Source organism: Sinohyriopsis cumingii, chromosome 7 (genome assembly GCF_028554795.1).
Source record: "Sinohyriopsis cumingii isolate HCF-2022 chromosome 7, ASM2855479v2, whole genome shotgun sequence".
NCBI lineage: Eukaryota > Metazoa > Mollusca > Bivalvia > Unionida > Unionidae > Sinohyriopsis > Sinohyriopsis cumingii.
This window is the reverse complement of record NC_142967.1, coordinates 128,288,351-128,315,469: the sequence shown is the minus strand read 5'-3', so window position 1 is coordinate 128,315,469 and position 27,119 is coordinate 128,288,351. Positions and strand designations below refer to the sequence as shown.

At 34.5% G+C, this 27,119-nt stretch overlaps 1 protein-coding gene across 6 annotated transcripts in view; it reads left to right on the top strand.

The window, feature by feature from the left end:
• The first annotated feature begins 5,453 nt into the window (after positions 1–5,453).
• The window catches only part of LOC149796094 (phospholipid scramblase 2-like), an 87,591-nt gene continuing 65,925 nt past the window's right edge, over positions 5,454–27,119 (top strand). The window contains exons 1-2 of one of the 6 annotated variants that reach the window (XM_089966012.1): positions 5,454–5,541; positions 21,286–21,465. In XM_089966012.1, coding sequence (XP_089822138.1) covers positions 21,297–21,465 — 169 coding nt within the window. In that variant the 5' untranslated portion in view covers positions 5,454–5,541; positions 21,286–21,296. Of the gene's footprint in view, positions 5,542–6,077; positions 6,239–6,313; positions 6,594–17,295; positions 17,398–21,285; positions 21,466–27,119 lie in introns of those variants that run through there. The other 5 variants (XM_089966009.1, XM_089966013.1, XM_089966008.1 and 2 more) reach the window with 5 other exon arrangements.

Below are 27,119 nucleotides of genomic sequence, written 5' to 3'. Positions count from 1 at the left end.
AAAAGAAAACATTATATTGTATGTGTGTGTGTGGGGGGGGGGGGGGTAAAGGATGAAGAGAGAGGTCACTCGCTGTACATTCTGGCATGGATATTGACATATATTGAATGAAGTACTTGGACACCTTTAATCACCTTCTCAAGTGTGAATGTTTTTAAAAGAAGCTTTCATTCCTTAATCAACGTCAAGGTACTGATTGACATGACAGCAGATGCTGAAGGCATCTTCCATCTTGAGGTAGAGTTGATCATCCAGGACCATTGTCAACACAGAATTACTAATATGTATATTTATTTCTGTTATTTATGAAGCTGTAAATAAGGACAAATAAAACTCTTAAAATCGTTACCTAGTTCTTGTTTTATCATTTGTATAACATATTAAATAAAAATAGCTGTACTCCAGTGTAAGATTTGTTAAAACTCTTTCCTCTTTAGGTAACATAAAGGAGAAAAAACCAACAAGTTTTGTAAAATTCAACAAATAATTTATTTCCCTAAAATACAAAGTAACATTTTTTTTACAGCACTGTGAATTAATTTCCAAAAATCTCAGATGAAAATGTATAAAGTGCCAACCGAATTCCAGTGGTATTCCGAATAAGTTACCATATTGAATGTGTTTGAGTGCTTGTAGTCTCGAATGTACTAATGTGCCAGTAATCTGGATTGTGGTGATGTACTAAGTCGTTTGATGTAGGACACAAAAAGATCAAAAATGTTCTTGACTGAATTCACTATAATTCCAAATTAATCTTCCGATCCAAGAAAATGATTGATGATCTCTTTGTAATTCTAATGAATAACAATTTTAATAAATAACTCCACCAAAATAAAAAACTTAGTACAACAATAAGACTGATTCATCTTCAAAATGTTAAGCAAGAATAATTAATTTTTCAAGTAAACAACACTACAGTAAATTATGACACAATATTAGAACCAGGATTAGGGTCAAAAGGATATTTCTAGAAAATTCTAAGTTGTCAACAAGATGAAACTGTTGCTAAAATTATAACAAAATACATGTTAAACATCAGAGACCGTTTTTTCTCATGGGGAAATTCAGTGTCCCAAATTCAGATTAAGATACGTTCACATTATTAATGATCTGAATATTTAGTTCACACTTTGAGGAGCTTTTGCTATGTATTATTTGTTACTAAAGCAATGTCCCTATTCAGATAAACATGAACTTGATTTTGGACTTAGGTTAATTGCAAATTGCAAATATGCATAACATATAATCATTAAAAAGAACAATAAATAATAGAAAATATGCATAATAGATTTCTTTTAGACATTACTCAGATCTGCCATAATTCCTACTACCATGAATATGTTATACTCATTTATTGTTGTAAAATCATGTCAGTCTGTTGATATGCCTACGTGCTTACTTTATTAGCTCTACTGATCCTAGTCCGTCATCCATCCGTCTTTATGGACAAGTTTATTATTGCAACTCCACCACTACCGCCTTTAGGATTTACACGAAACATTACCCCCATAGTGGTGATATATAACCCTATGGGGCAATATTAACAATCCCTTTAGATTTTTAATATTTCCCAAATATTCATTTTATGTAACAAGTCAGCTCAAGACCTTTCACGCCTTTAGTTGTTTTAGGACTAAATTCCAAAAAGTGACATGAAGCATCATGCGACAACTTGGAATAATCCTCATAACAGTGAAATAAATCTCTGTGGGGCAATAGCAACAACTTGGAATAATCCCCATAACAGTGAAATAAATCTCTGTGGGGCAATAGCAACAACTTGGAATAATCCCCATAACAGTGAAATAAATCTCTGTGGGGCAATAGCAACAACTTGGATGAAATCCACATAATAGTGAAATAAATCTCTGTGGGGCAATAGCAACAACTTGGAATAATCCACATAACAGTGAAATTAATCTCAGTGGGGCAATAGCCACAACTTGGAATAATCCACATAACAGTGAAATATATCTCTATGGGGCAAAAGCAACAACTTGGAATAATCCACATAACAGTGAAATATAACTCTGTGGGGCAAAATCAACAACTGCCATAGGCCTTTTGTATATCTTCTGTTTATATGTTTCTCGTGAATACTTTTCCTACATTTAAAAGCCTTGAAATGATTAATTTTTAGAAATGACATGCATGCATCATCCAGGTAAAATCTTCATAACTGTGGAAATATAAATATGGGGGATTGTAGTAATCATAACTGTGGAAGTATAAATATGGGGGATTGTAGTAATCATAACTGTGGAAATATAAATATGGGGGATTGTAATAATCATAACTGTGGAAATATAAATATGGGGGACTGTAGTAATCATAACTGTGGAAATATAAATATGGGGGATTGTAATATTCATAACTGTGGAAATATAATTATGGGGGATTGTAATAATCATAACTGTGAACATATAAATATGGGGATTGTAATAATCATAACTGTGGAAATATAAATATGGGGGACTGTAGTAATCATAACTGTGGAAATATAAATATGGGGGACTGTAGTAATAATAACTGTGGAAATATAAATATGGGGGATTGTAATAATCATAACTGTGGAAATATAAATATGGGGATTGTAACAATCCCTTTAGACGATGAATACCTTCCAAATATACCTTTGATGAAACAACTCTCTTTAAGACATCCTGCAAAAATTTGTAGATTTCCTATCCATAAAAACATTCAAACTATTCTTTCAGGACTGAAGTGTGAAAATTTTCTTAGGACATCATCTAACAGCTATTTGTAACCTTCATCACTATTAAATATGACCCTACCTTCAGAAAAATATGTCCTTAGTGACTACTTAACAAATAGCTCTGTGCAACATTCCTCAACAAAAAAATTTTATTCAGTCATTTCAAGCAATGCCTCATCAGACTTATCACAAATATAATACAAGAAAATAATATTAATGGTTAAATAAATAAATAAATAAATAAATAAATAATTTTTTTGTATATATCATAATAACATTTAAACATATATTTCAACAACAAATATTTCAGTATTATGCCGTTAAAAATGATTATATATATATATATATATATATATATATATATATATATATATATATATATATATATATATATATATATATATATATATATATATATATATATAAAAGCAAATTTGAAAAAATAAGATAGCTGTGATTAGTGCTAAGAATTTATTTTGTGAAGATTCCTTCTACCTATACTTACTGTAATTTTAAAGTAGTACATATATAAATGCAATAAACTGACAAGGAACATTTAGAAACTAGTTTTGCACTGTTCGTTATCAGTTTATTGTATTTATCTTAATCAATCCCTGGCACGTATGATCCCTTGTTGGATCCAGAAGATTTAAGTAGGAAAAACAAGTTGACAATGTATGTCACTCACGTCTAAATTTCGATGCTTGGTGGAATAAACAAGTACCGACAAAGTACTGCGGAATTCTTGACTATAATGCTTATGAACTTCGAACGACTGACTAGGCTTATATACTTCCAACGACTGACTAGGTTTATATACTTCCAACGACTGACTAGGTTTATATACTTCCAACGACTGACTAGGTTTATATACTTCCAACGACTGACTAGGTTTATATACTTCCAACGACTGACTAGGCTTATATACTTCCAACGACTGACTAGGTTTATATACTTCCAACGACTGACTAGGCTTATATACTTCCAACGACTGACTAGGTTTATATACTTCCAACGACTGACTAGGCTTATATACTTCCAACGACTGACTAGGCTTATATACTTCCAACGACTGACCACTGTTCAAAATATGGGGAAATTGTACCTTTTCCCAACTAAACAGAATTCAAAAGCTTCAACAAAAAGCAGCTTTTCTGATTCGTTATGACCGCCTTGATGCATTCTCATCAGACTTGTTCACACTTCGAACGACTGACTAGGTTCATATACTTCCAACGACTGACCACTGTTCAATATATGGATAAATTGTACTTGTTCCCAGCTAGACATAATTCAAAAGCTTCAACAAAAAGCAGCTTGGCTGATTCGTTGTGTCCCCTTTGACGCATTCTCATCAGACTTGTTCAGAGAATTTAAATGGTTAAGAACTGAGAAGAGAATACATTTTCAAGATGTAGCAAAGGAGATGTTCTACATGACTAAGATATTCTACAAAACATCTCCCTCTAATATAAGATCAAAGTGTAACAACAATTTTGAATTATCAAAACCTTGCATTTAACAGTACAAAGAAGTCTGCAGTATTCAGGGACAAAATCTGCTAATTCAGTTAATTCCTTTAAAAGCATTTCTATAAATGTCCGATATTTCCATTAATGTGGGGCGAAATGTCCTGGGCCGAAACGTCCATGGGGCGAAACGTCTATGTACCATGTGGGGCGAAATGTCCATTGAAGTGGGGCGAAATGTCCATTGAAGTGGGGCGAAATGTCTTGGGCCGAAACGTCCATGGGGCGAAACGTCCAGGTACCCTATATATTAATGAACATACTAGAAAATATACGATCAAGTTTGTTATGAATTTATTACAATGTTCCTCATCTAATTTATCACTTGCTTGTATTACATCTTTTATATCAGCATATCTTCTTTTTTTTTTATAAAGGTATGAAGAAAATTATATATACCACCATGTCGGCCAATTCTGCGCGTCGGGTAATTCTACGCAACAATACGTCATTTATGTAAACATTGGACCACGTGTTATTTTAGGTCAAAAATCCATCTTGTATCAAGAAAGAACGGCCGTACTTTAATTAAGAAAAGCGATATTCATAAACTATTTTTAAAAAGATTATATATCCAACATTTCAACTTGAAATGCATTTGAAAATGTGACTTCTAAATGTCAACATGAAGACCTATAATGACCTTCTTGAATCTGTAACCTAGAAAATCCTATTTCCTATGTATCTTTTAGAATTGTACAAATAAATACATTATTTAAAAGATGGAAATGTATACCTTAAAAGAATTCTGCATTTTAATCTAAGTTTCCAATTTCACAAGAAGCTGTCCCTCACGTACTAAATCGTCTGCTACCAAACGTGTCAACTTGACGCTTGAATGGGATTCTCAAGAAATTCCTTGGCTTATAGTCTGTTTCAAATTCTTTAATAATTTCCCCTCACAAACAAGACTTTGTAAACACACTACACCCTATTCATTGTTGTTTCTCTTCTACATAATAGCTTTAAAAATAAATGTTGAACTTTACTAATTTTGTACAAGACCGGTTTTGTTGGCTTAATATCGCTTGCTGATTATTGGCATTGTTACGTTGAATTTTGCAAAATTAGCTATAAACCTGACCTAATTACTCGACTGAACTGCTGACAGAAACAGTCCAAAGTAATGTATTTCATTTATATAGCCCGATGGATAAATATTACATCTTTTAAAAGCTGTGCGCAGAATAGGTCGACATATCGCGAGTCATGAAAACACGGGGGTGGTATCCCGTGTGTCCAAAACTAATATTATTTTGAACATAATATTCTGGTGACAAATGCCTTTTTAAAATGGTAAGCATTGCAGTATTTTATTTTCATCAATCGTTCGTATTCGGTATGCCTTTTGCTTCAGCATTGGTGACGGAAACCTTAGGTGCGCAGAAATACCCGACAGCATTGTGTGTATATATACATATTCAATGTATTAAGGTCTCACAACTTTTGTACCTAACAGTGAATCAGTACTGATGTAAACTTATTACATGCCATATTTTGCAGAATAGCCTAAAGGTATATCTAACAGCTATGTATACAGGAGTACCTTGATGAAAGTCATTTTCAAAATAGTTATACATGTAGTTAAAAATTACTTCGATAATATTTGTATTATGTGTTTGTACATTGCTTATCTGTAAGTAATTTTCACGAGAGAAAAAATTGCAACACACACACACACACGAACACACACACGAACACACACCGCTGTAAATCTCGAAGAAGCCCTCTGATAATTTTTACTTTTTTTTAACGACCATGCAATTTCTCGAGAAAGAGTGCAACAATTTGGTATTCTCAGTTTTTGCTCTCAGTCTCTCAAGAAAAGACCTATACCAACTAGGGGCACAAACCTGTTTATGGGTAAATTTTGTACTAATTTATTAGACTCGCCCAAGGTAATACGCCGAGGTTTTATATTACGAAGAGTTGTTTTTGACATTTTGTTGTTGCGAAGTTGCGGCAGTTATTATCAGATCTGGTAAAACGCATGGTAAATCATCCGAGTTTCTTCTATTATTGAGTAGGGTAGTTCTACATGTAAGACCTCGATGCTGGTATTTTATGTTTTGGGCGTCCAAAAACATAAATATCAGCATCGGGATCTTTCATGTAGGACTACGGTGGGTGGAGTACTGGCCGTCATTTTCATTCGAGCACTGCATTATAGCGGGAATATTTTGGTTCTTTATCAAAGACTATCTCCCATTATTATAGGACTTCTCCATGGGCAGTGGTTGTGAAATATATATCTTGTCAGTTTCTGTTCGGAGTTCAGTGCTATTTTTCAGTACACAATAGGCTACAGTATACTTGGCTACCAGTAGACTGGTGGAGGAAGAACCCAGGTAAGAACAACCAACCCACGGGTGGTCCTACATGGAAGACCTCGACACTGATATTAATGTTTTGGGCAGCACTATAACATAAATAACGTGATACATCTTACATTGTAGGACTACCCCAATGGAAGCTACTGGCAAACTTTCTCACATAGCCAAATTAGTCATGCGGACAGAGGTGATACTGTATGCATGCATTTCCAAATGGGACACCTCCCTTTTTGAAGTTGTACATTCTAATCGCCAAGTCACAGGTCATGTAGGCATTCAGCACTGACTATTTCAGTAATTTTTGTAATAATTTGATTCTACATAACCATTAAGTGGCAAGTATTAATTTAATTTAATTTGGATTCTTATACATCCACATTCCTTTGGAAGGTCATTATTTAGACGCCTTGAGAAGTGCATACAGTAAAATCAGTGTTAAAGGACGTAGACATTTTTAGATATAATGAACCTAAAGGTGTGAACTGTGATCCAGTACAATATGGACTGAATGTTGCACGCTGTGATGTCACAATGAACGCTATGCATATTGATAACAAATTTGTACTACCCTATATTGTGATGATTCCACTCAACATGCCCTTTTCTTGACTTAATTTTAGTACATGGTCACCAGTGTACAACACCATAGAGATCGAAAATTGTTGTCTAGTAGTTTCTTGATGACAGTTAAGGTGCAGAGCATTCTATAATCAGGATTTAACAGACTTTGGTTAAAGAAATTAGGGTTAAAAATTGTTAAAGAACAATTTATATTTAATTTAAAATGACTAAATGTGCATACATGATGTTCACTTTGGCGATTTCCAAATATTCCAGTTGTATACTATTCCCAAAATCATACGTTTCTGTTGTTATGATGATATGGTCTCTAAGTAATAGAGAAAAGTGAAAACCAAAATGTTGTGTAAAATTGAACAAATAATTTATTTTCCAAGAATACAAAGTGGAAAATTTACAGCAACTTACGGTATTATTAATTAAATCCCAAATTGTCCTAAAAGTTCTATTACAAGTACAGAGTATGGTCCAGAGTATTCTAAATGCGTTCCAATGGTGTTACGAATGAAGTCCAATTTTGATTGTGCTGACTTGCCAGTAGGAATAATTTCATGTGTGAACATTATTGATGTATCACAGTGATGTAATCCACAATTTCTTTAAATGAATTTACCATAATATTCAAAAATTATTTAGTCCTAAAGGTTATGAGCACCATGTAATTCCAGTGAATATTTTAAATAAACCCTCGCAAATTATACCTGAACACATCTAAAGCTGATTCTACTATGATGTTTCCTCACTACCTTGTATACAATAACAAGACACAATTTCAGAAGCAGATCATTCCAACTTGTCAACAAGGTCAGGTACTTTAGCAGCTGACCAATCAGATTTTCTTATAAGGAAACATATGACCTGAACTCGGGGCCCCGAGTGGCCGAGTGGGCTAAAGCGCTCTTCGTTACGGATCACTGCCATCTCACCTCTGTCTGCGGCGGTTCGAGTCTAAGATTCAGCCAATGTGGGCATGTGAGAAAGCTTGCCAGTAGCTTCTCCTGGGTCGGTGGTTCTTTCCGGGGTTTTCCGGGTTCTTCCTCCACCATTAATACTGGCCGCCATGTATAGCCTATCGTGCTGAAAAATGGCGTTAAACCCCACAACAACAACAACATGACCTGAACTCAAATGTAATTACAAGATTTCTTGTATACCTTGGAAGGTCAAAAGGCCATAAAAACATGTTAACCAAATTAAATGACCTTATCTTAAAGTAAAAATCCATAATCATGAACAAAATTAGGAATTTGATATATTACTAAATGCCTCTTACAATCTATACTCATAAAAATTAACACATAATATAGTTATACATAACACTATAAATATGTACCATGTTTGCCCTCCCTTACCACAACCTACTCATTAGCACAGCACATTACATAAACTCAAAGTACTTACCAGCATGGGTAGGAGTTTATTTTTTAGTAATGTTACGAGTTTAGGCTCTTACAAAAGTAACAGGAAAAAAAAAGTGAAGACAACAAGCTTTGTAAAATTTAACAGATAATTTATTTCCCTAGAATATCGAGTGAAAAACAAGAAAAAAGAACTTAGTTTTATGAATCAAATCCAAAAATAATCCAAGAATTAAAAAGTAGAAGTCCTAATAATAAAAGGTCCTGAATGAAACTGAGTTCGAATCTTGATGAAATCCAGAATGGAAGACGATGATGTCTGTTGTAACCTGCTAAGTGCTGCAGTGTCAGCAGTCTTTTGTTGAAAACATTATTCTTGAAAACATTATTCTAGTTTTTGATTTCTGTATAAATTTTGATAAATGTCCTTGTCCAAGAATTAATTTAGATTACTAGTATTTCCAGGGAAAATAATCACTTGAAATCCAATAATTTGAAGAAAATAAAATCTCAGCCCAAACTGGTCACAACAACAAACACAACTTAACATGTCCAAAGTCTAAAGCCCACTGACTACTTTTATACAAAACATTAGGTATAAGGCTAACTTAAGATGCAAAACAGATTCCTGGATGGGGGTCAACCTTCTAGAAATGGAAGTTTGTTACAAAAAGTTTGGGAAATGTAAAATCCAGTAAACAAAGTTACCTTAAAGTAGCATGTAATAGAATTAACAATATTAAAAACTAACAAACAAATAATTAAATATAGATAACAGTAAATACTTAAAATTGTACAAAGCCTTAGAGTTTGTCAAGCTTCTAGTGTGCCTCTAAATCACATGATCCTCATGCCTATGTAGTTCGTAGTATTTGCCAGTGGTTTATTGGGACATGCAAGGGTTTGGGTGATACGTTAATTAACACTGTGTTATAAAAGGAGAGATTAATTAGCATTGTGTTATAAAAGGAGTATTCATTTGTTAATAGATGTTAAAATGATCAGTTTTTTTACATGGAAGACTTCAATCAGTATAGTTAATATACCATTATGCCTGTGTGCAAGTATGATAGCCATTCATTAATGATCAAAGGTTTAAACAGTTAACTGTTTTAATACTTTTTTACTGGAGTAGAATGTGTCATCTCTGTTGGAGAGTATATATCTAGTTTTGTCAATCAATTTACACAATCACTGCTGTCAATCAATTACACAATCATTGGTTTGTGTGGTTTGAGCAACTTTATCATATCAGCAATATAGGCAATTTTCCACAAGCTCTGAAAGTTGCTAAAATGGACTTAATAAATTCTGAACAGATTCCTAAACATTTAGAAGCATTGATGTTTTGCAGAGTTTAACATGCCTATAACACATCAAATGCCTTTGCCAAAATGGTGCAGGTTGTTTATTTGAAACAACAATATCATCAGAACAATACAGGTATCCTCAACACTAGATATGCTGTCTTTATTAGCTGTACTAGTCAAGTGGTCATTGAAAAGAACGTTTTGGATGGTCCATCTGTTCATAGTGCAAGTTAATTATCACTGCTCCTTTTAAATGCCCAGTAATATGAGGATTATCATGAAACTTTTTGTACACATTCATCACAACATCTAGCTGATCCAAAATGAAAATGGTATCAGTCTGACATTTTCTATATGGCCACTAAGCAACTATACTGGAAATCTTGCTAAAGCTACACCACTTGAATGAAGGTCAATATAATATATGGTTTTTCAAAAAGAAAACAGATTATTGGTTCTAAAACCTGATTTTCTTCAGAGGGTCCCCAAAATGCCAGCTTGTTGGCATTTTGAATCAAAATTGAGGTTTATTTTAGTAACATGGTCACCGTAATTGTATAGGCACATCTATGTTTTCAAGCAACAGATGTGATTGTAGTTCACTCATTAATTCTGTCCATTAGGGAGTTAAATCTCATTGAACACAAGTGTACAAGGGTTCATTTTATTTGTTAAGTTTTTGAAAGAAATATTACAACTTGACATTGCACATATTAGATGCAAATGACACGAAACTGGACCGTTCTAGAAACCAGAAAAGGACAGTGCTCATTTGCATAAAGTTTTGTGCATTTTTATATTTTTTATGCTTTTTTTTTTTAAATTGTTCGGGGGGGGGTACAAATAAACAGGCGGGTGTGTGTTGTTGTTGTTGGGTTTAACGCCATTTTTCAGCACACGATAGGCTATACATGGCGGCCAGTATTATTGGTGGAGGAATAACCTGGGAAAACCCCGGAAAGGATCACCGACCCACGAGAAGCTACTGGCAAGCTTTCTCACATACCCACATTAGCCGAATCTGAGACTCGAACCCACACAGACAGAGGTGAGATGGCAGTGATCTGTAACGGAGAGCGCTTTATACCACTCGGCCATTTGGGGCCCCAGGAGGGTGTGTGAATACCATAGATAAGAATATCAGACCTTAGTAAGGTTGTTTATAAAATACGGGGGGAAAAACACTAAGAAATTGATGTCATTTTTAAAAACTTTATTACATTCAACATAACATCAACATTGTTTGCTAACCAGGACAGTGAATCTGCAGGGCCTGAATATAGTAATGGTCTGAGGTCTGGGTCCCGCAGTTTTCCCAGTCATTCCCTTGAGATTAACTTATAAATAATGAAAATTATAAGTATTCCTCTGCTGTCTCAGAATTGTTTCTTAAGCAAAGTGTAAAATGACAACACGGTCAGTATAAGTCATGAGTTTATTTAACTTTGATTTCTTATCCATCAGCAAATTAAAAGCTGTAGGAACCCAAAACTTTAGAAAATGGACCCCACAGCATAAAAGAATAAGCCAAACAAAGATGCAAAGTGTGACGAGCACACTGTTCTTAGATTTTTTTTTAAAAACTGGGTCACATATGATTGGGATACAGGACAAATGTGTTTAAAGTTTTGAGTTAGATGACAGATCCATCTGCCTATACCATGATGCAACAAACTTAAAAGTTGACTTCAGCTGGATTTATCGAGAATCCTGTGACTGAAAGCAAAGACTTCAGCTGGACTTATCGAGAGTCATGTGACTGAAAACAAAGACTATTTACAACTGTTGTACATTTTATTCAGATTGGTAAGGAAAATAAACTGTATGGTTTAAAAAATATGTTCATTATTAATTTATTAAAGCTTGTACATGTTACTGTGCTTTTGTATTGCCTTTGATGTTCCTCACTACAGCTCAGCAGCTGGGACCTATTGGTATGCATGTTGTGCAGGGCTCCCTCAGAGGGTGACTGGTCCTGAACCTGCCATGCATCAACACTATTTTCAAGTCCAGAATGATACTGTCCAGACCCATACGCATGTCATTTCTCATGCTGGTCAGCCATGGCCTTTTCCTAGACATGTAGCCACGATTCATTCTAGGATATTTAGCCAGTGTTTTGTCTAGGACACCCAGCCAGGCTCTTGTCTAGGACATCTAGCCAGGGTTCATTCTAGGATACTTAGCCAGAATCTAGTCTAGGACACATGGCCAGAGCTTAAGATACCTAGCCAGGGTCTAGTCTAGGACATATAGCCAGGGTCTTGTCTAGGATACCCAGCCAGGCTCTTGTCTAGGACACCTAGCCAGGATTCATTCTAGGATACTTAGCCAGAATCTAGTCTAGGACACATGGCCAGAGTTTAGGATACCTAGCCAGGGTCTAGTCTAGGACACATAGCCAGGATTCCTTATAGGATACTTAGCCAGAGTCTAGTCTAGGACACATGGCCAGAGTTTATGATACCTAGCTAGGGTCTAGTCTAGGACACCCAGCCAGAGTCTAGTCTAGGACATCCAGCCAGGCTCTTGTCTAGGACACCTAGCCAGGATTCATTCTAAGATACTTAGCCAGAGTCTAGTCTAGGACACATAGCCAGAGTTTATGATACCTAGCCAGGGTCTAGTCTAGGACACATAGCCAGAGTTTAGGATACCTAGCCAGGTTTTAGTTTAAGGTTTAGTCTGGGACACATAGCCAGGATTTAGTCTTGGACACCTATCTAGGGTTTAGTCTAGGAGACATAGAGTTTAGGATACGATAACTAGGCAGGACTTATTCCATGACACTTAGCCAGGGTTTAGTAATGGATACCTAGCCAGGGTTTAGTATAGGATACCTAGCCAGGGTTGAGCATACCTAGCCAGGGTCTCGTCTATGATACCTAGCCAAGATTTATTCTATGACACCTAGCCAGGTCTGGTCTTAGATAATTAGTTAGGATTTAGTCTAGAACTTGCAATTGTGACATTGATGCTAATTTTTAAAATGAAATCATGCTTAAAACTAAAAATAAGCAGAATATGCAAGAATATTGTTTTTCAAGCCCTTTGTTTGTTTCTTTGTTATATCCTCCTTATATTTAGAAATTCCACCCTCTCTTCAAGTGGCACATTAATTTTTGATTCTTAATGGAGCCTGCCAGCAAAACTGTATCAGATAAATTCAAAGAAAAAAAGAAATTTTAAAACTGTTTAGTATTGTACTGTAGTGAGAGTATAAGTGGAATACCAGAGATATTGTTGGCTGATGTTCAACAAACTCTGATAACACTGCTTAATTAATATTGACATCTTTCTCAATCCAGCAAAAATCAAGGAAAGTTCAAACTTTTTTAAGAGTGAAAAGAAACCCAATCAGCTGAATAAATATGTGGCACTAAATGAAAACTACCTTGAAAATGTGATACTTGAATGTTTTGTATTGTTTCGATTATCGATTATAATCGATCATTAGTTTGTTGAGCAAACGAATAAGATAATTGATTGTGAACTCCATAATTGAATGTGTGTAAAGGGAGACTATTTTTTAGTTGTATGCAAAGTACAAAGGTTAGTAAAACTCCAGCCACTAAAGTTGACCTAAAATTTACTAATTCCCTTCACTACTACAACTATAACACCTTAGGATATTTCATAGTTGCAAAATTTCATAATTAGGAACATATAGCCATTATTACATGATCAAGTTGTTAAATTGTTGAGTTAATAAATTTAAACACATTTTGATGATTTATTTCAGTTTAAATGCAACATCATTTGTAGTATTATTAAACAATGACAAACAAGAAAACCATGTCCTTCTACACTTAAAATTATAGACACATCACATATGAATGAAAGGATTTTGGGGGATTGTAGCAGTATTTCAGTTGCATATGACTTATCAGCCATAAAAAGTTGTGTTCATTTAAGAAAGTTGTAGAACAAAAATAACACACAACACAATAGACGAAAATGTAATATTATTATCAGGTTAAAGTATACATGTCGTTAAAAGAGATTACTCCTGTACATTTACTAACATCTTTAACTCTTGATCAAAGATATAACTGCATAACAATCAGAAACTAAAATTGGCTCTTAGTAACCAATTATAATTAATTATCAGTTGATTAAGTGGAACCGATTATGACTTTCTGACTGATTCCCATCACTATGAATGTCTATTATAAATTAACTTACAAACCCAGTTATTTATTTCTGAAACCGTTTCAGGTTCCATTCTTTGGAGTAAATTTTAACAAGGTGTTTTTTTTTTACCTGATTTTGATTAATTTTCTCAACTCATTATGAGATTATGTGATTTGATATTTCTTTAATTGCTTATATAAAAATCAATTTTCCTTAAATATTAAATATTAAATATTGACTTGCTTGCCTGACCTGTTTATGCACTCATTCTCTCCCCTTCTCACACATAGTGATGCACACATTCTGTAATCTAACACACAGGTACTGTAATTTCATACACACAGGCACACACACATACGATAATCACTCTCGGCCTAATCGTGGGTTACCAGAATTTGGACCAAAGGAAAAGTCAACTAAGTTGTACAAAAAAATGCATAGCTACTTGATAAGTACTTGATTATTATTAGAAATTTTGCTTTTACAGATGCAGATTTTCGTGTGCTATTATAAAGAGAATATATGCAATGATTTGTGTATATGCATGTCGATTAAAAATATATCAGGTACTTGTCAAGTTCACTAAATTTTTAGATTACATGATCATGCATTCTGAATAAAGGATGAATGATGTACTGTGCATCACAGTATTCTTATTACAGAAACTAAGGTCTGATAAATGTTTGCTTCGTTATTTACCTTTGCTGTACAATCAGTACAGAGAATAAGTTATATAATAATGTCTTAGATATTATCACAAATACAACGGTGCACTCATGTTTCAAGGATTTTATACCAAGAATAGCACTGAATATTTTGGGACTTCGTGTATTTAAGGCTAGGACTTACAGAATTATGCCCAGGAAGTCCTGGAATTCCTGATTTAAGAAATTAGTGGAGCCCTGTCAGCCTGTTAATGGTGAAGAATCAAATCAGTTACACAGTCACTGTTAGTGTTGAGGTTTATACTTTTAGCAAGATGGTGGTTGTAATCCCTTTGAATGCTTGCATCACTATGTAGGCAAGGTGGAAATAATACGAATTTTACTGACAGTACTTTCAGATATGTCTAAATCAGTGACTAACCCTGTAAGATATAGTTATTCCCTTACCAATTTCCATACATGGTTCACTCAATAACGATAAGACAGGAGAAAACAACATTAAAGTCACCATTCTTTTCTGTTGATGGCTGTTGTACAACAAAGAGCACAATTAACTGTCTCTGGTGGCAGACATGGGATGCATTTCTGTTCAGTTGGGATAACAGGTGTTTTATTCAGTGATGTAGCAAAAAATGTTGGTTTCCAGCCCCTCCTTCTTCACTCTCTGGAAACCTCAATTCATTGACCCACTTTCAGTAAGAAAAGCTACTTGATGAGAATTTTGGGCCTTCACTTGGGGATGCCCCCAACCACCCCCCAATTGCATGGGCCAGGTTGCTACACCACTGTTTTTTATTTGGCTGAATAAGTACAAGAAACAGAAGTCCCACAGTCCTCCAGTGGTGGAATTCTGGATGTGCTAGTGAAGAGGTCAGGACATATAGCAGTAATACACTGGGATATCCACTAATGAAAGCCTTTTGCTTTTTACTGCTCAAAACATCTCCAAAGAAATCCTAATGGAAGTAGGTAGTCCATTCAGCTACAAACCTGTGTTGTGAAACAAAACTGAAGAAATCATATGTTGCCATATTTCATTTTGTTACAGCTCTAGGTTTTAAACTATGTAATAGAAAGAAGTGAATCCAACAGGTTTAGTTAAATAATAAATGATCTATTTCTCAAAGTTACAGAGTGAAAATGTTGTAGATAGTATTTTGTATTAAATCTCAAATAATCCTAAATGTCCTAACACAAATCCAGAAGTATAAAATGTTCCAAATGAATTCCAGTAATCTTGAATGTCCTGATGCACAAAATGATGTACAGTTGAATTCAAACAAATATATTGTAAATACTTATTAAGTATGGGTGTGTGTGAATTGAATTTTTAATGTAGCGTTAACAATTTTTCAGTCATATCACTATGATGTCTGCAATGTGGCAGCTTATAGTGATGTCTAGCACTGGGGCGTCATGCCACAGACGTAGCATGATGTCCCACCCAGTCACATTATTCTGACACCAGGCTGACTAGTCCTAACACTAATCTCTTAATGTTGAGTGCCTAGTGAGGCAGCTATTAGTACCATTTTTAAGTCTTTGGTATGACTTGGCTGGTGTTTGACCTGCTGCATCTGAGACAGACGATCTAACCACTAGGCCACCGGTGCGGTTTACTGAGTATAGAGACTCTTACTGGCTACAACATTATAATAAAATATGAAATTCCATTCTCAAAGAACAGAGGGACCTATATTTAGAATAATGAACATAAATTCTTTTCATAAAGTTTAAAACAATTTAGTGTATATACAAATTACAAGAGACAGGGGTTTGCTGTATAAACCTTTTGCACAAGAGACAGGTTTGCTGTGTAAACCTTTTGTAAAAAGGAGGGGTTTGCTGTGTAAACCTTTTGTAAAAAAGACTGGTTTGCTGTGTAAACCTTTTGTACAAGAGACAGGGGTTTGCTGTGTAAACCATTTGTAAAAGATACAGGGGTTTGCTGTGTAAACCTTTTGTAAAACCAGTGAGTAATGATCTCAGCATGACTGCATTTACAAAACACCTTGTATAACATGAATTGAATCTAAAACTTATTGATATTAGGCCTACCTGTAAAACCACCTTGTATAACATGAATTTATGTTATGCCTACCTGTTAATTACCTTGCATTACATGAATTCAATCTAAAACTTGAAGAAAAAACTTTTGGACTTCTTTATACTAGGCCTACAGATAACATGCAGTCAGTCATAAGCATCCAGTTTGAAATGGTATTCCTTTCATGGAATATGAGAAGGGTGCAGAAAATGTTATAGATCTGAGTTAAATGAAGAAAGACTTTTTATGTTTATTAATATACATTTGGTATTATGAATTGCACAAATAAAAAGCCTATTTTTCTTATTTTAAAACCTTGTTACCAAAGGAAATATTGGTCAATCAAAATCAGATCTGACCCCTTTGGAAAATATCAAGGGCTATCAAGTCCCTGAATCCTAGAGTGAACCCTGTTAATAAAACAAAAATGAATTCTTCCATAAAATTAGAACAGTGCTCTTTTTAAAAAAAATAGCTTTCTTTGGAAAAAGATCTGAAATTTGTTAGGGTACCTAAACTGAAAAAAAAATATTTAAGAACAGAAAAGTGCCAGTTGATCTTGGTGAATAAGGAATTTCTTATATGAGGTCCATAAAGACATACAGTGGTTGATAGGGAAAGAAGGAAGTCAGGTTTACTCATTGTTCATGGATCTGATAAGACTAAATTATACTACACCTGTAATGAAAGGATTTAGCTGAAAGCAGTACATGAAGAGATTTTCAGGTAAAAATCAATGCTTAGTTGTAGTTGATTGTATTATCACAGAATCCTGGGGACATCAGTATACCAAGTCAAGGCTAAACAAGTTACGAGATAGCAACAGCATGGCAGCTTTTATTTTTTCCATATTTAGGTAGATCCTAACATTGCCTAGTTGATATGTATGGTTAAGTCTTTGATGTCTCTTTTCAGTGCTATGGTGGGGCATTAGTCTTAAATCACTGAGTGGATTTTATGGAAAGTTATCGGTACACAGTAATTCGTCAATATAAGTTATATTTATTAAATATTCTATACAAATTTTGTAAAAAATTTAAATGATAATATTGATTACCAGTATGTTAAGTTATTAAAGTTCCTAGCCAAGCTTACTACGTGTTTAACTGTAGAATGGCAACCCTAGGCTAGTGAAGATGAAACTGGAGATGAAGGAGGTCTGTTCGCTTGTTATAGACATTTGATATACATGTATAGTATTACAGTTATGCAATGTCTGTAAATAAATATGGCATAAACTAGAATTAAGACTTGCATTCACGCATTTAAATGGCTACTGCCTGTAAACATTAACAAAATCAGAATATCTGTAAACAAACATAAACACATCTATCGGGCAAAAGCAAAATGTTTCTGGTTGGACAACTCTCTTTTTTTGTTGCTGACCCTGGCACTTCCTTGTCCCTCCCCTCCCATGTGAAAAAACAAAAGAAATTTAAAACAAAAAAATTCCCAAAATTGATTTGTGCATCAAATTGAGCCGGTTTTGCCCAATACTTGAAGTGCTTAGTACCTTGTATATACTAATTATATATTTATCATGAACATATGCAACGCTGCATATCTTGAGCTGAGATGCATCAGCTCCATTCGCAAATATCTTTCAGTTGATGCCACTAAAACACTTGTGTGTTCATTATTACTTTCAAGACTGGACTATTGTAGCTCAGTTTTGTCTGGTTCATCTCAATATCTACTCCAGAAACTTCAAAAGGTTAAAAACACAGCTGCTCGGATCATACTTGGAGTACCACGATCAGAGTACACCTCCCTGCTGCTGTGTATCCATCACTGGCTCTCCATCTGATCCAGAATCAAACACAAAATTTGTTCTCTGTGCTACGTTTCACTGACAGACTCCAGTCCAGCATACCTTTCCGACCTCACCCATGTGTACACACCAGCAAGATACTTATACTCCTCTTATGACAATCATATACTCATTATTCCCACTATGAAAACAAAGTCATATGGACAGCGTTCTTTTGCATGCCAGGGTCCAGCAATGTGGAATGAATTGCTCACTGAACTTAGACACAAAGACACAGTGATCCCATTCAAGGGTGCTCTTAAAACTCACTTATTTCGACTGCAAAAACAAACTTAAAGACCTAATAATGTTTTCTACCTTAAATATTTTCAGCATGTTTTTTACGTTTTCTAATTTCATGGTGTTTGTTTTTGTAATCATATCATTATATGTTTTTTTATGTTATAGGTGTTGTCTAATGTTGTAAAGCGCTTATAGCTTCTAAAGATTAGGCGCTATACAAAGTCCTCATTATTATTATTATTATTATTATATATATATATATATATATATATATATATATATATATATATATATATATATATATATATATATATATATATAGAGAGAGAGAGAGAGAGAGAGAGAGAATTATAAATGTACAGAATGGAAAGTGCTATCACTGGAAGAATGCTTGATAATAGTAGGTACAATTAATATTTTAATACAAATAATGCTATCATACAGGTTGGAGAATTTTTTAATTTGTACTCTACAGAGTTTCGAACCCATGTCTGTGGGTAAACGACCGATCGCCTTACCTGCACACACAAGCTTATATTCCGTCATGACTCAGCTCACATCACCAAAAAATGTCACTCCATTTGTGTTACATGCAGTTGTGTGTAGCAGACACTTTCATGACTACCTAGTAATTAATTCTCATGTATCGTGTCATTCTGGATTCCAGTGAAAGTAATCAAGGTATATATAATTAATTATAGAGAATTATAAATATACACCAGACAGAATGGAAAGTGCTGTTCCTGGATTCTAAATTAGAATGCTTGATAATAGTAGGCAGAATTAATATTTTCATACAAATAATACTGTCATACAGGTTAGAGAATTTTTAATTTGTACTCAATGGAGATTATAACCCATGTCTGCAGGTAAATGGCACCCATTATGTATTATAAGCTGTTATTAAAAAATAAATATCCACCTCAGATGCGAGAGGTCACTGGTTTGAAACCCGACCAAGTCATACAAAAGACCTTCAAAAATGGTACTAGCAATTGCCTCACTTGGCATACAGCAGTAAGAGGTTAGTGTTAGGACTGGTTGGTCTGGTATCAAGATAATATGATGGGGTTCGACATGATGCTACATGTCTGGAGCATGATGCCAGACATCAGTATAAACTGCCACATTGTAGACATTGTAGTAATACAACTGGAAAATTGTTAAAGATACACTAAAAATCCAAATCACACACATAATTTTAAAACCAGTGCAATGAGAAACTCACATTTATTTTAGAATCCATGATGCAAGACCCACATGTTCCAATGTATGGATGAATTGAATGTGATAACAGTTGGAAAAAGCCAGAGTTGTTGAGAATCATTTGTACTGTACATTACACATCGGGTTAATTTACTGACAATGCTAACATTTCTTTAAACTGCATTTTCTATCTTTGAAAAATGTGTTTGTTAACACCATGTTTGGTGACTAACTTTGTATTTTTAAGGGAACAGCAATTTGAGGTTGTAAACCTCTGTACATTGACCACTCTTTCGGAATGGAATGGTTGGGGCCAAGAGCCCCCCCCCCCCCCCCAGCAGGTCAGAAAGGGAGAGGGGGTCATTTAGATAATGAAAATCTCCCCAAATGGGAGTGACATATATCTTCATATATTTTTTCTTCATTCAAGAAATTCAAAACGCAAATCATTATTAGCCTCCACTGCTGCCAACCTTCCATACCAGAATTTGAATTGTCTGAGTAACCATTCCCTTCTAGAATTTACTTTGAGTTTTCATTTTTCCCTCCTGCTTTGGAATTAGATGCAGTAATGTTTGGGTTTTTTAAGTGAATGTTTTAATTTCTTTTCTCTACATTTTCAAAACATGATCATCATCCATGTGTTTTCAGTAAATGCGCAGGCAAAAAAAACAAATTTCTGTCACTCAGTGAATGTCTTCTGCTTTTCTGGTAAGGAGTGTACTGTTATCAGTAAATCAGTTTGGTCAACCTGAAATCAGCTATAATGATCTGTTATCCTTATTTTCTGGGGTCTTTATAATGTGCCAGTGGGTGCCATAGTAAGAACTGGCTTGAATCAGCCTTGCAAAATAAGGTCAATGACACAGCCTAAATTAACTTGTTATATGTCAAGGCAGTACATCGTATTGCATTATAAACTTTCCTTATTTACATACATGCAGCAGTATGAAACAATATCATGGTGTTCATAAGGATGTTTATCATAATTGTCAGATGTATTCGGCAAGGACGGCTCTTATAAACTGATGTCTGTTGTAATAAGGAATGAAAAACATAAGCAGTAAAACAATTGCAAGCTCAGGAGGAAGGTGCAGTGCAGACATTGTCAATGGCTTACATACAGATGTCATCTCTCATCCTAACATGCATATCAGAGGAATAATTGGGTTTCAAATTAGTTCAGTTAAATGGCATTGTTTCAGTTATTGCATTATATCATGTGCACATTAACAGAATGCAGTGTTCCAGTGTACAAGTGCATACATATAAACTACTCCATGTGTTAGTTCATCTACAGATTTCAAGTCTCGTCCATGTTGGAAGTAAATTTTGGTTTTCTAATGCACTTTCAGACTGCTAAAACATGGCCAGTGTGACAATTAACCAACCAGGAAGTGGAGGCAAATCCTCAGAAATGCAGATGATGTCACCACCACAGGGGATTATGGTACCCCAGGGACTGCCTGGCAGCCTATCTTATCTTGCTTCCCTTAATGAAGTAGTGATACATCAACATCTTGATCTGCTGGAAGGTAAGAACTTAGGCCCCCCACCCCCACCCCCCAAAATACATGTGTTTAGGTTTCATAATTTATGATCTGCTGGAAGGTAAGAACTTAGGCCCCCCCCACCCCCCCAAAAAATACATGTGTTTAGGTTTCATAATTTATGATCTGCTGGAAGGTAAGAACTTAGGCCCCCCCCCCAAAAGAAAATACATGTGTTTAGGTTTCATAATTTATGATCTGCTGGAAGGTAAGAACTTAGGCCCCCCCCTCCCCCAAATACATGTGTTTAGGTTTCATAATTTATGATCTGCTGGAAGGTAAGAACTTAGGCCCCCCCCAAAAAAAAATACATGTGTTTAGGTTTCATAATTTATGATCTGCTGGAAGGTAAGAACTTAGGCCCCCCCCCCCCCCAAAATACATGTGTTTAGGTTTCATAATTTATGATCTGCTGGAAGGTAACAACTTAGGCCCCCCCAAAAAAAAAAAATACATGTGTTTAGGTTTCATAATTTATTATCTGCTGGAAGCTGAGAACTTAGCCCCCAAAAATACGTTTTTCGGTTCCATAATAAAATAATTTGCTGGAATGTAGGAACTTAGCCCCAAAAACAAATACATGTGTTTAGGTTTCATAATAAAATGATTTGGTCAGAATAAGATTTTCATTTTACACATTTTTCTGCTTTCATTTACTAAAAGTGAACTATGGTTGCAAAACCTAGTTTTATTCTGTAGAGAAAACACAGTGCCAATCTTTCTCATCAGGATGATATTATATGATAGCACACTGTATCAGATTTCATTAATAAATTATATATATAATCTTGCTCAAATTTGAAGATGGCATTGACAGGTGTTGCTTATCTTAATTTTTATATCTTAGGAAAAAGTTAATCTCTGAAGAGAGATAGAAACTTGTTTCAACTCATCAGGGTCAGGCATTAATAACATTTCATTCCATCTCATTATGGTCAGGTGTTAATAACATTTCATTCTATCTCATTAGGGTGAGGTATTAATGACATTTCATCTCATTAAAGTCAGGTGTTAATATCATTTCCTTCCATCTCATTAGGGTCAGGTGTTAATAACATTTCATTCCATCTCCAGTCAGGTGTTAAAATCATTTCATTCCATCGCATTAGGGTCAGGTGTTAATAACATTTCATTCCATCTCATAGGGTCAGATGATAATAACATTTCATTCCATCTCAGTACGGTCAGGTGTTAATAAAATTTCATATATCTCATAGGGTCAGATGATAATATTTAATTCCATGTCATTCAGGTTAGGTGTTAATAACCTTTGCCACATTAAGGTTCTTTCCATATGCTATTCATCTCAGGCCTTTTACATAAGCTGACCCTTTTTATCTCAGGGGAGCAGAGCAACCGTTTAATCTAGATCTTCTTTTGAAATTAGAAAACATTTTCCTAAACCAAAATTATGCAAGTTTTCCAAAAGAATCCGTACTCTGTTTCACAATCATATCTAAGCTGTCAGTAATGAACTTAGATGTTTTGTCACGGTGCACGATACACACCTCATTAATTTTTAAATCTGTTTTTTAAATGTCAGTGATTATTTAATTTATAGGATGGATTAATTTGATTATTTAATTTATGGGATGGATTAATTTGATTATTTAATTTATGGGATGGATTAATTTGATTATTTAATTTATAGGATGGATTAATTTGATTATTTAATTTATGGGATGGATTAATTTGATTATTTAATTTATGGGATGGATTAATTTGATTATTTAATTTATTGGATGGATTAATTTGATTATTTAATTTATAGGATGGATTAATTTGATTATTTAATTCATGGGATGGATTAATTTGATTATTTAATTTATAGGATGGATTAATTTGATTATTTAATTTATGGGATGGATTAATTTGATTATTTAATTTATAGGACAGATTAATTTGATTATTTAATTTTTAGATGTGGGAAATCCAACCCTAGCTGATGATATTTCACTTTTGGCTATATATCCTAGCAATCTACAAAAGCTGTTAGATATAGCATTCGACTACAGTAATAAGTGGCGATTCGAGCTTAGTGTTACAAAGTCATACATTTATCATTTTCGGACCTCAATACAAGAACTATATCAATATGAAATGGTATCTTGGCCTGTCATGTTTGCCGGTTACCGATTTGGCAACACACCTGGGTCACCAGATTAACTCAAAGCTGACGTCGCATGATGCAATGCGCGATGCATGCAAGAAAGGGAAAAAATCTTTTCACCGTTTGTTTGGTATTGGCATTAAACCGAATGGTTTAAATCCTTTGGTTGCTGCAAATGTAATTAAAAAGGTAATTTTCCCTTCAATGTTTTATGGAAGTGAATTATGGTGTAACATTTCAAAAAGTGACCTCGCTTTATTGGATAAAACTCTGAGGTATTTTGCCAAACATTTACAAGGTTTTCCAATACATACAAGATCAGACATTGCCCTGGGAATGCAAGGATGGACATCAGCGCAGTCCGAAATTGATAGAAGAAAATTGATGTTTTTACACAGATTGGGTTTGATGCCTAACAATGTACATACTAAACGTGTGTTTAACGTTGCGTTATTTCACTTCATTTTGAGCGGATGCATGTCAAGCTGTGGGTTAATTTCAAATTTATATTATACCTCAAAGAAGTTTGACTTGTTCGGGTATCTAACTGATTATTTACATCATTCTAAAATTCCAGATAAACATAATTGGAAAGAAATTGTAAGGTCAAAAATTGTTGGTCTTGAAAATAGCCTCTGGAGAGTTCGTATGTCTAATCAAGCAGATTTTGATAGATTGTCTTCGATACACGAATACTTACGACCTGCCTCATTGTGGCAGTCGGCTAAAACCAGACAACACACTAAGGTATTTACATATGTAGCTAAACTATGGGCTGCTGTTCCACAAACACAGTTTGATATGTGTATTAGATGTGGGAATGTTTATACAGACTTGATACTTCATTGTTGTGTTAGTTGTCCTTATATGTCGAACTTTCGCAGTTCTTTCTGGGATTTCCTTACTGATAAATTTCCCCTGAGCCTGCACATTATGTTATTTAATGCAGAAGATGAGCTGCAACTGCAATATCTTTTAGGTAAAAGGTTACCATCAGGAGTAATCGACAAAGAAAACTCCAAGCTATTCGTCCTGTATGTAGCATACTTTGTCATGCAGTGTGCAGCTATCTTCTGTAAATAAGGTACTGAAACTTGCAACTTATGAGTTGACAAATACTTTGTTGATTGATATTGTGTAAGAATTTGTATTCTAATGTAGAATTTTTTAAAATTTTTTTTTTTAAATATTTATTGATTGTATTCAGATGATTTATTCTTATATCATGTAATCTTCCATGGAAGGAAATAAAGATGATGATGATGATTATTTAATTTATAGGATGGATTAATTTGATTATTTAATTTATGGGATGGATTAATTTGATTATTTAATTTATGGGATGGATTAATTTGATTATTTAATTTATGGGATAGATTAATTTGATTATTTAATTTATGGGATGGATTAATTTGATTATTTAATTTATGGGATGGATTAATTTGATTATTTAATTTATAGGATGGATTAATTTGATTATTTAATTTATGGGATGGATTAATTTGATTATCTAATTTATAGGATGGATTGATTTGATTATTTAATTTATAGGATGGATTAATTTGATTATTTAATTTATGGGATGGATTAATTTGATTATTTAATTTGAGCAGGATACAGTAATCTTCTGTGGAAGTAACTTTGGGAGAGAACAACATATACCAGCATTTTGTGACCTTTTTGAATAGTGCACGAAATAAAATTGTTCATAATAAAAATAATATTATATATTATATCTAATAATAATAATAATGATGATGATGTTCATCGTATAGTACTTTGTTCAAAAACCAAGTCCGAAAGTTGAACCTGTAAACAGAGGTCATCTATGTACAAAGGCCATTTTGGTCATTCCCATTTGTGTCTGCTGTTGATATTCAGGTTTCAAGTGTCAGACTATCTTGAGGACATAATCGGCTGATAGTAACTTAAACATTGTCAGCAACATTAAAATGTACCATTTTAGTATCAGTTGTACATACCTTTTGCTAGCTGGCATTTTTCTGTTTGGAAAATTCCCTCACTCTGTGATGAGAATTTGTGCTCCCATCAGGGTGAACCAGAAGATTTCAGAACATTGGATAGCCCCAGGGACACCCCATAGATATGTTTGCCATATGCACTGATCTTCATTCTTTTTTGGAATGTATAGCTGTAATGATTTAGTCAGTCAGGATTTGCCTTTACTTTGTGGGATACCATGTGAAGTTACTGTTAATCTTACGTTTTTATTAATGTGGATTATACCCCTGGTCTCTTTCTCATAACAGTTATTACCACTTGTTCCATACACATTATGTATGACCTAGCATTTTATTGTTTCATTGTTTTAGGTGTTAGTGTTTTGATCTGATTGTGCAGTTTATTTTACTTGGGGTGGGTATTCTCTTAAATTTTCCATATCCATGCATAACTTCATCAGTGGACTTGCCATGATTCTTAGTATTCATTATAAATTATTGTAATTTACATTGCTGTATTGTAATTTACATTGCTATATTGTGAATTGAGCTATCTGTGTACATTGTAAAGCAGGTCAAACACGACTTTTTACCTTCATATCGGTTAGTTTGGTTATTGAACACCAGTTCTTTTTCACACCTGACAGTTTTCTTGATATTGTCTATTTTTCAATAGAAATTTGACCAGCTTTTCATTAAAGCCTGGTTGACCAGATTATCTTGTGAGAACTGTTATCATACTAGCACACACTTAAACCATGGATTACATTTAGTTGAATAGAATATTTTGAATAAAATTCTTCTTTTGAGCTTGCTTTTACAGCAGTGTCTAAGCAGGGTGTTGGTAGGTTTGGTTGTTCGTTAGAAGCAGTAGTAAAAACTTTTAGGCATGCATTCCCTTGTACATATCCATGTCATCAGTTTCTTCACCTCTATAGGTATGTTGCTATGGACCATTCAGAAATCTTACTAGAGCAAAGTAAGAACAATTTAAAGATTTCACAGCCCCAGTCAGAAGCAACAACCCTATTTCAGAGTGCCCCCTATTTAAGCCAGGCCCATAAGGGATGTGTTGCAAAAGCTCAGGAAGGAAGTTCCCAGTCCCTACCCCCTTTTCTAAAGACAAGGGGGGACAACCCTAGGGACTCTCTCCCTATCATGCAGAGTGTATGTCTTCCATTGATTCTGCAGGGGTCAGACTAAACTTCTTTTCAGTTGCTCAGTCTGGCATAATGGTCAGTGGCTGGGTCCTTTCAATGATAAAAGTTGGCTACTGGCTTCAATTTCATGATCTCCAACCTCTAGTAAGATCTCCAGTTAAATCTGGTGTACTTAAAGAAGAGGTTCACTCCCTTCTTCAGAACTCCCTTGTTCAGAAGGGTGCGGTAGAGAGGTTGTTAAACAACCAATCTTCAGTCATTGGCTCTTGGGTTTTCTGTTTGCCAAGAAAGGGGGAGTGTTCCATCTAATTATTAACATTTTATCCCTGAACAAATTTTTGCTGGAGGAACCAAGATGGAGACCACATCCTCAGTCAGGAATGCCCTAAGACCTGGTGACTCAATCTT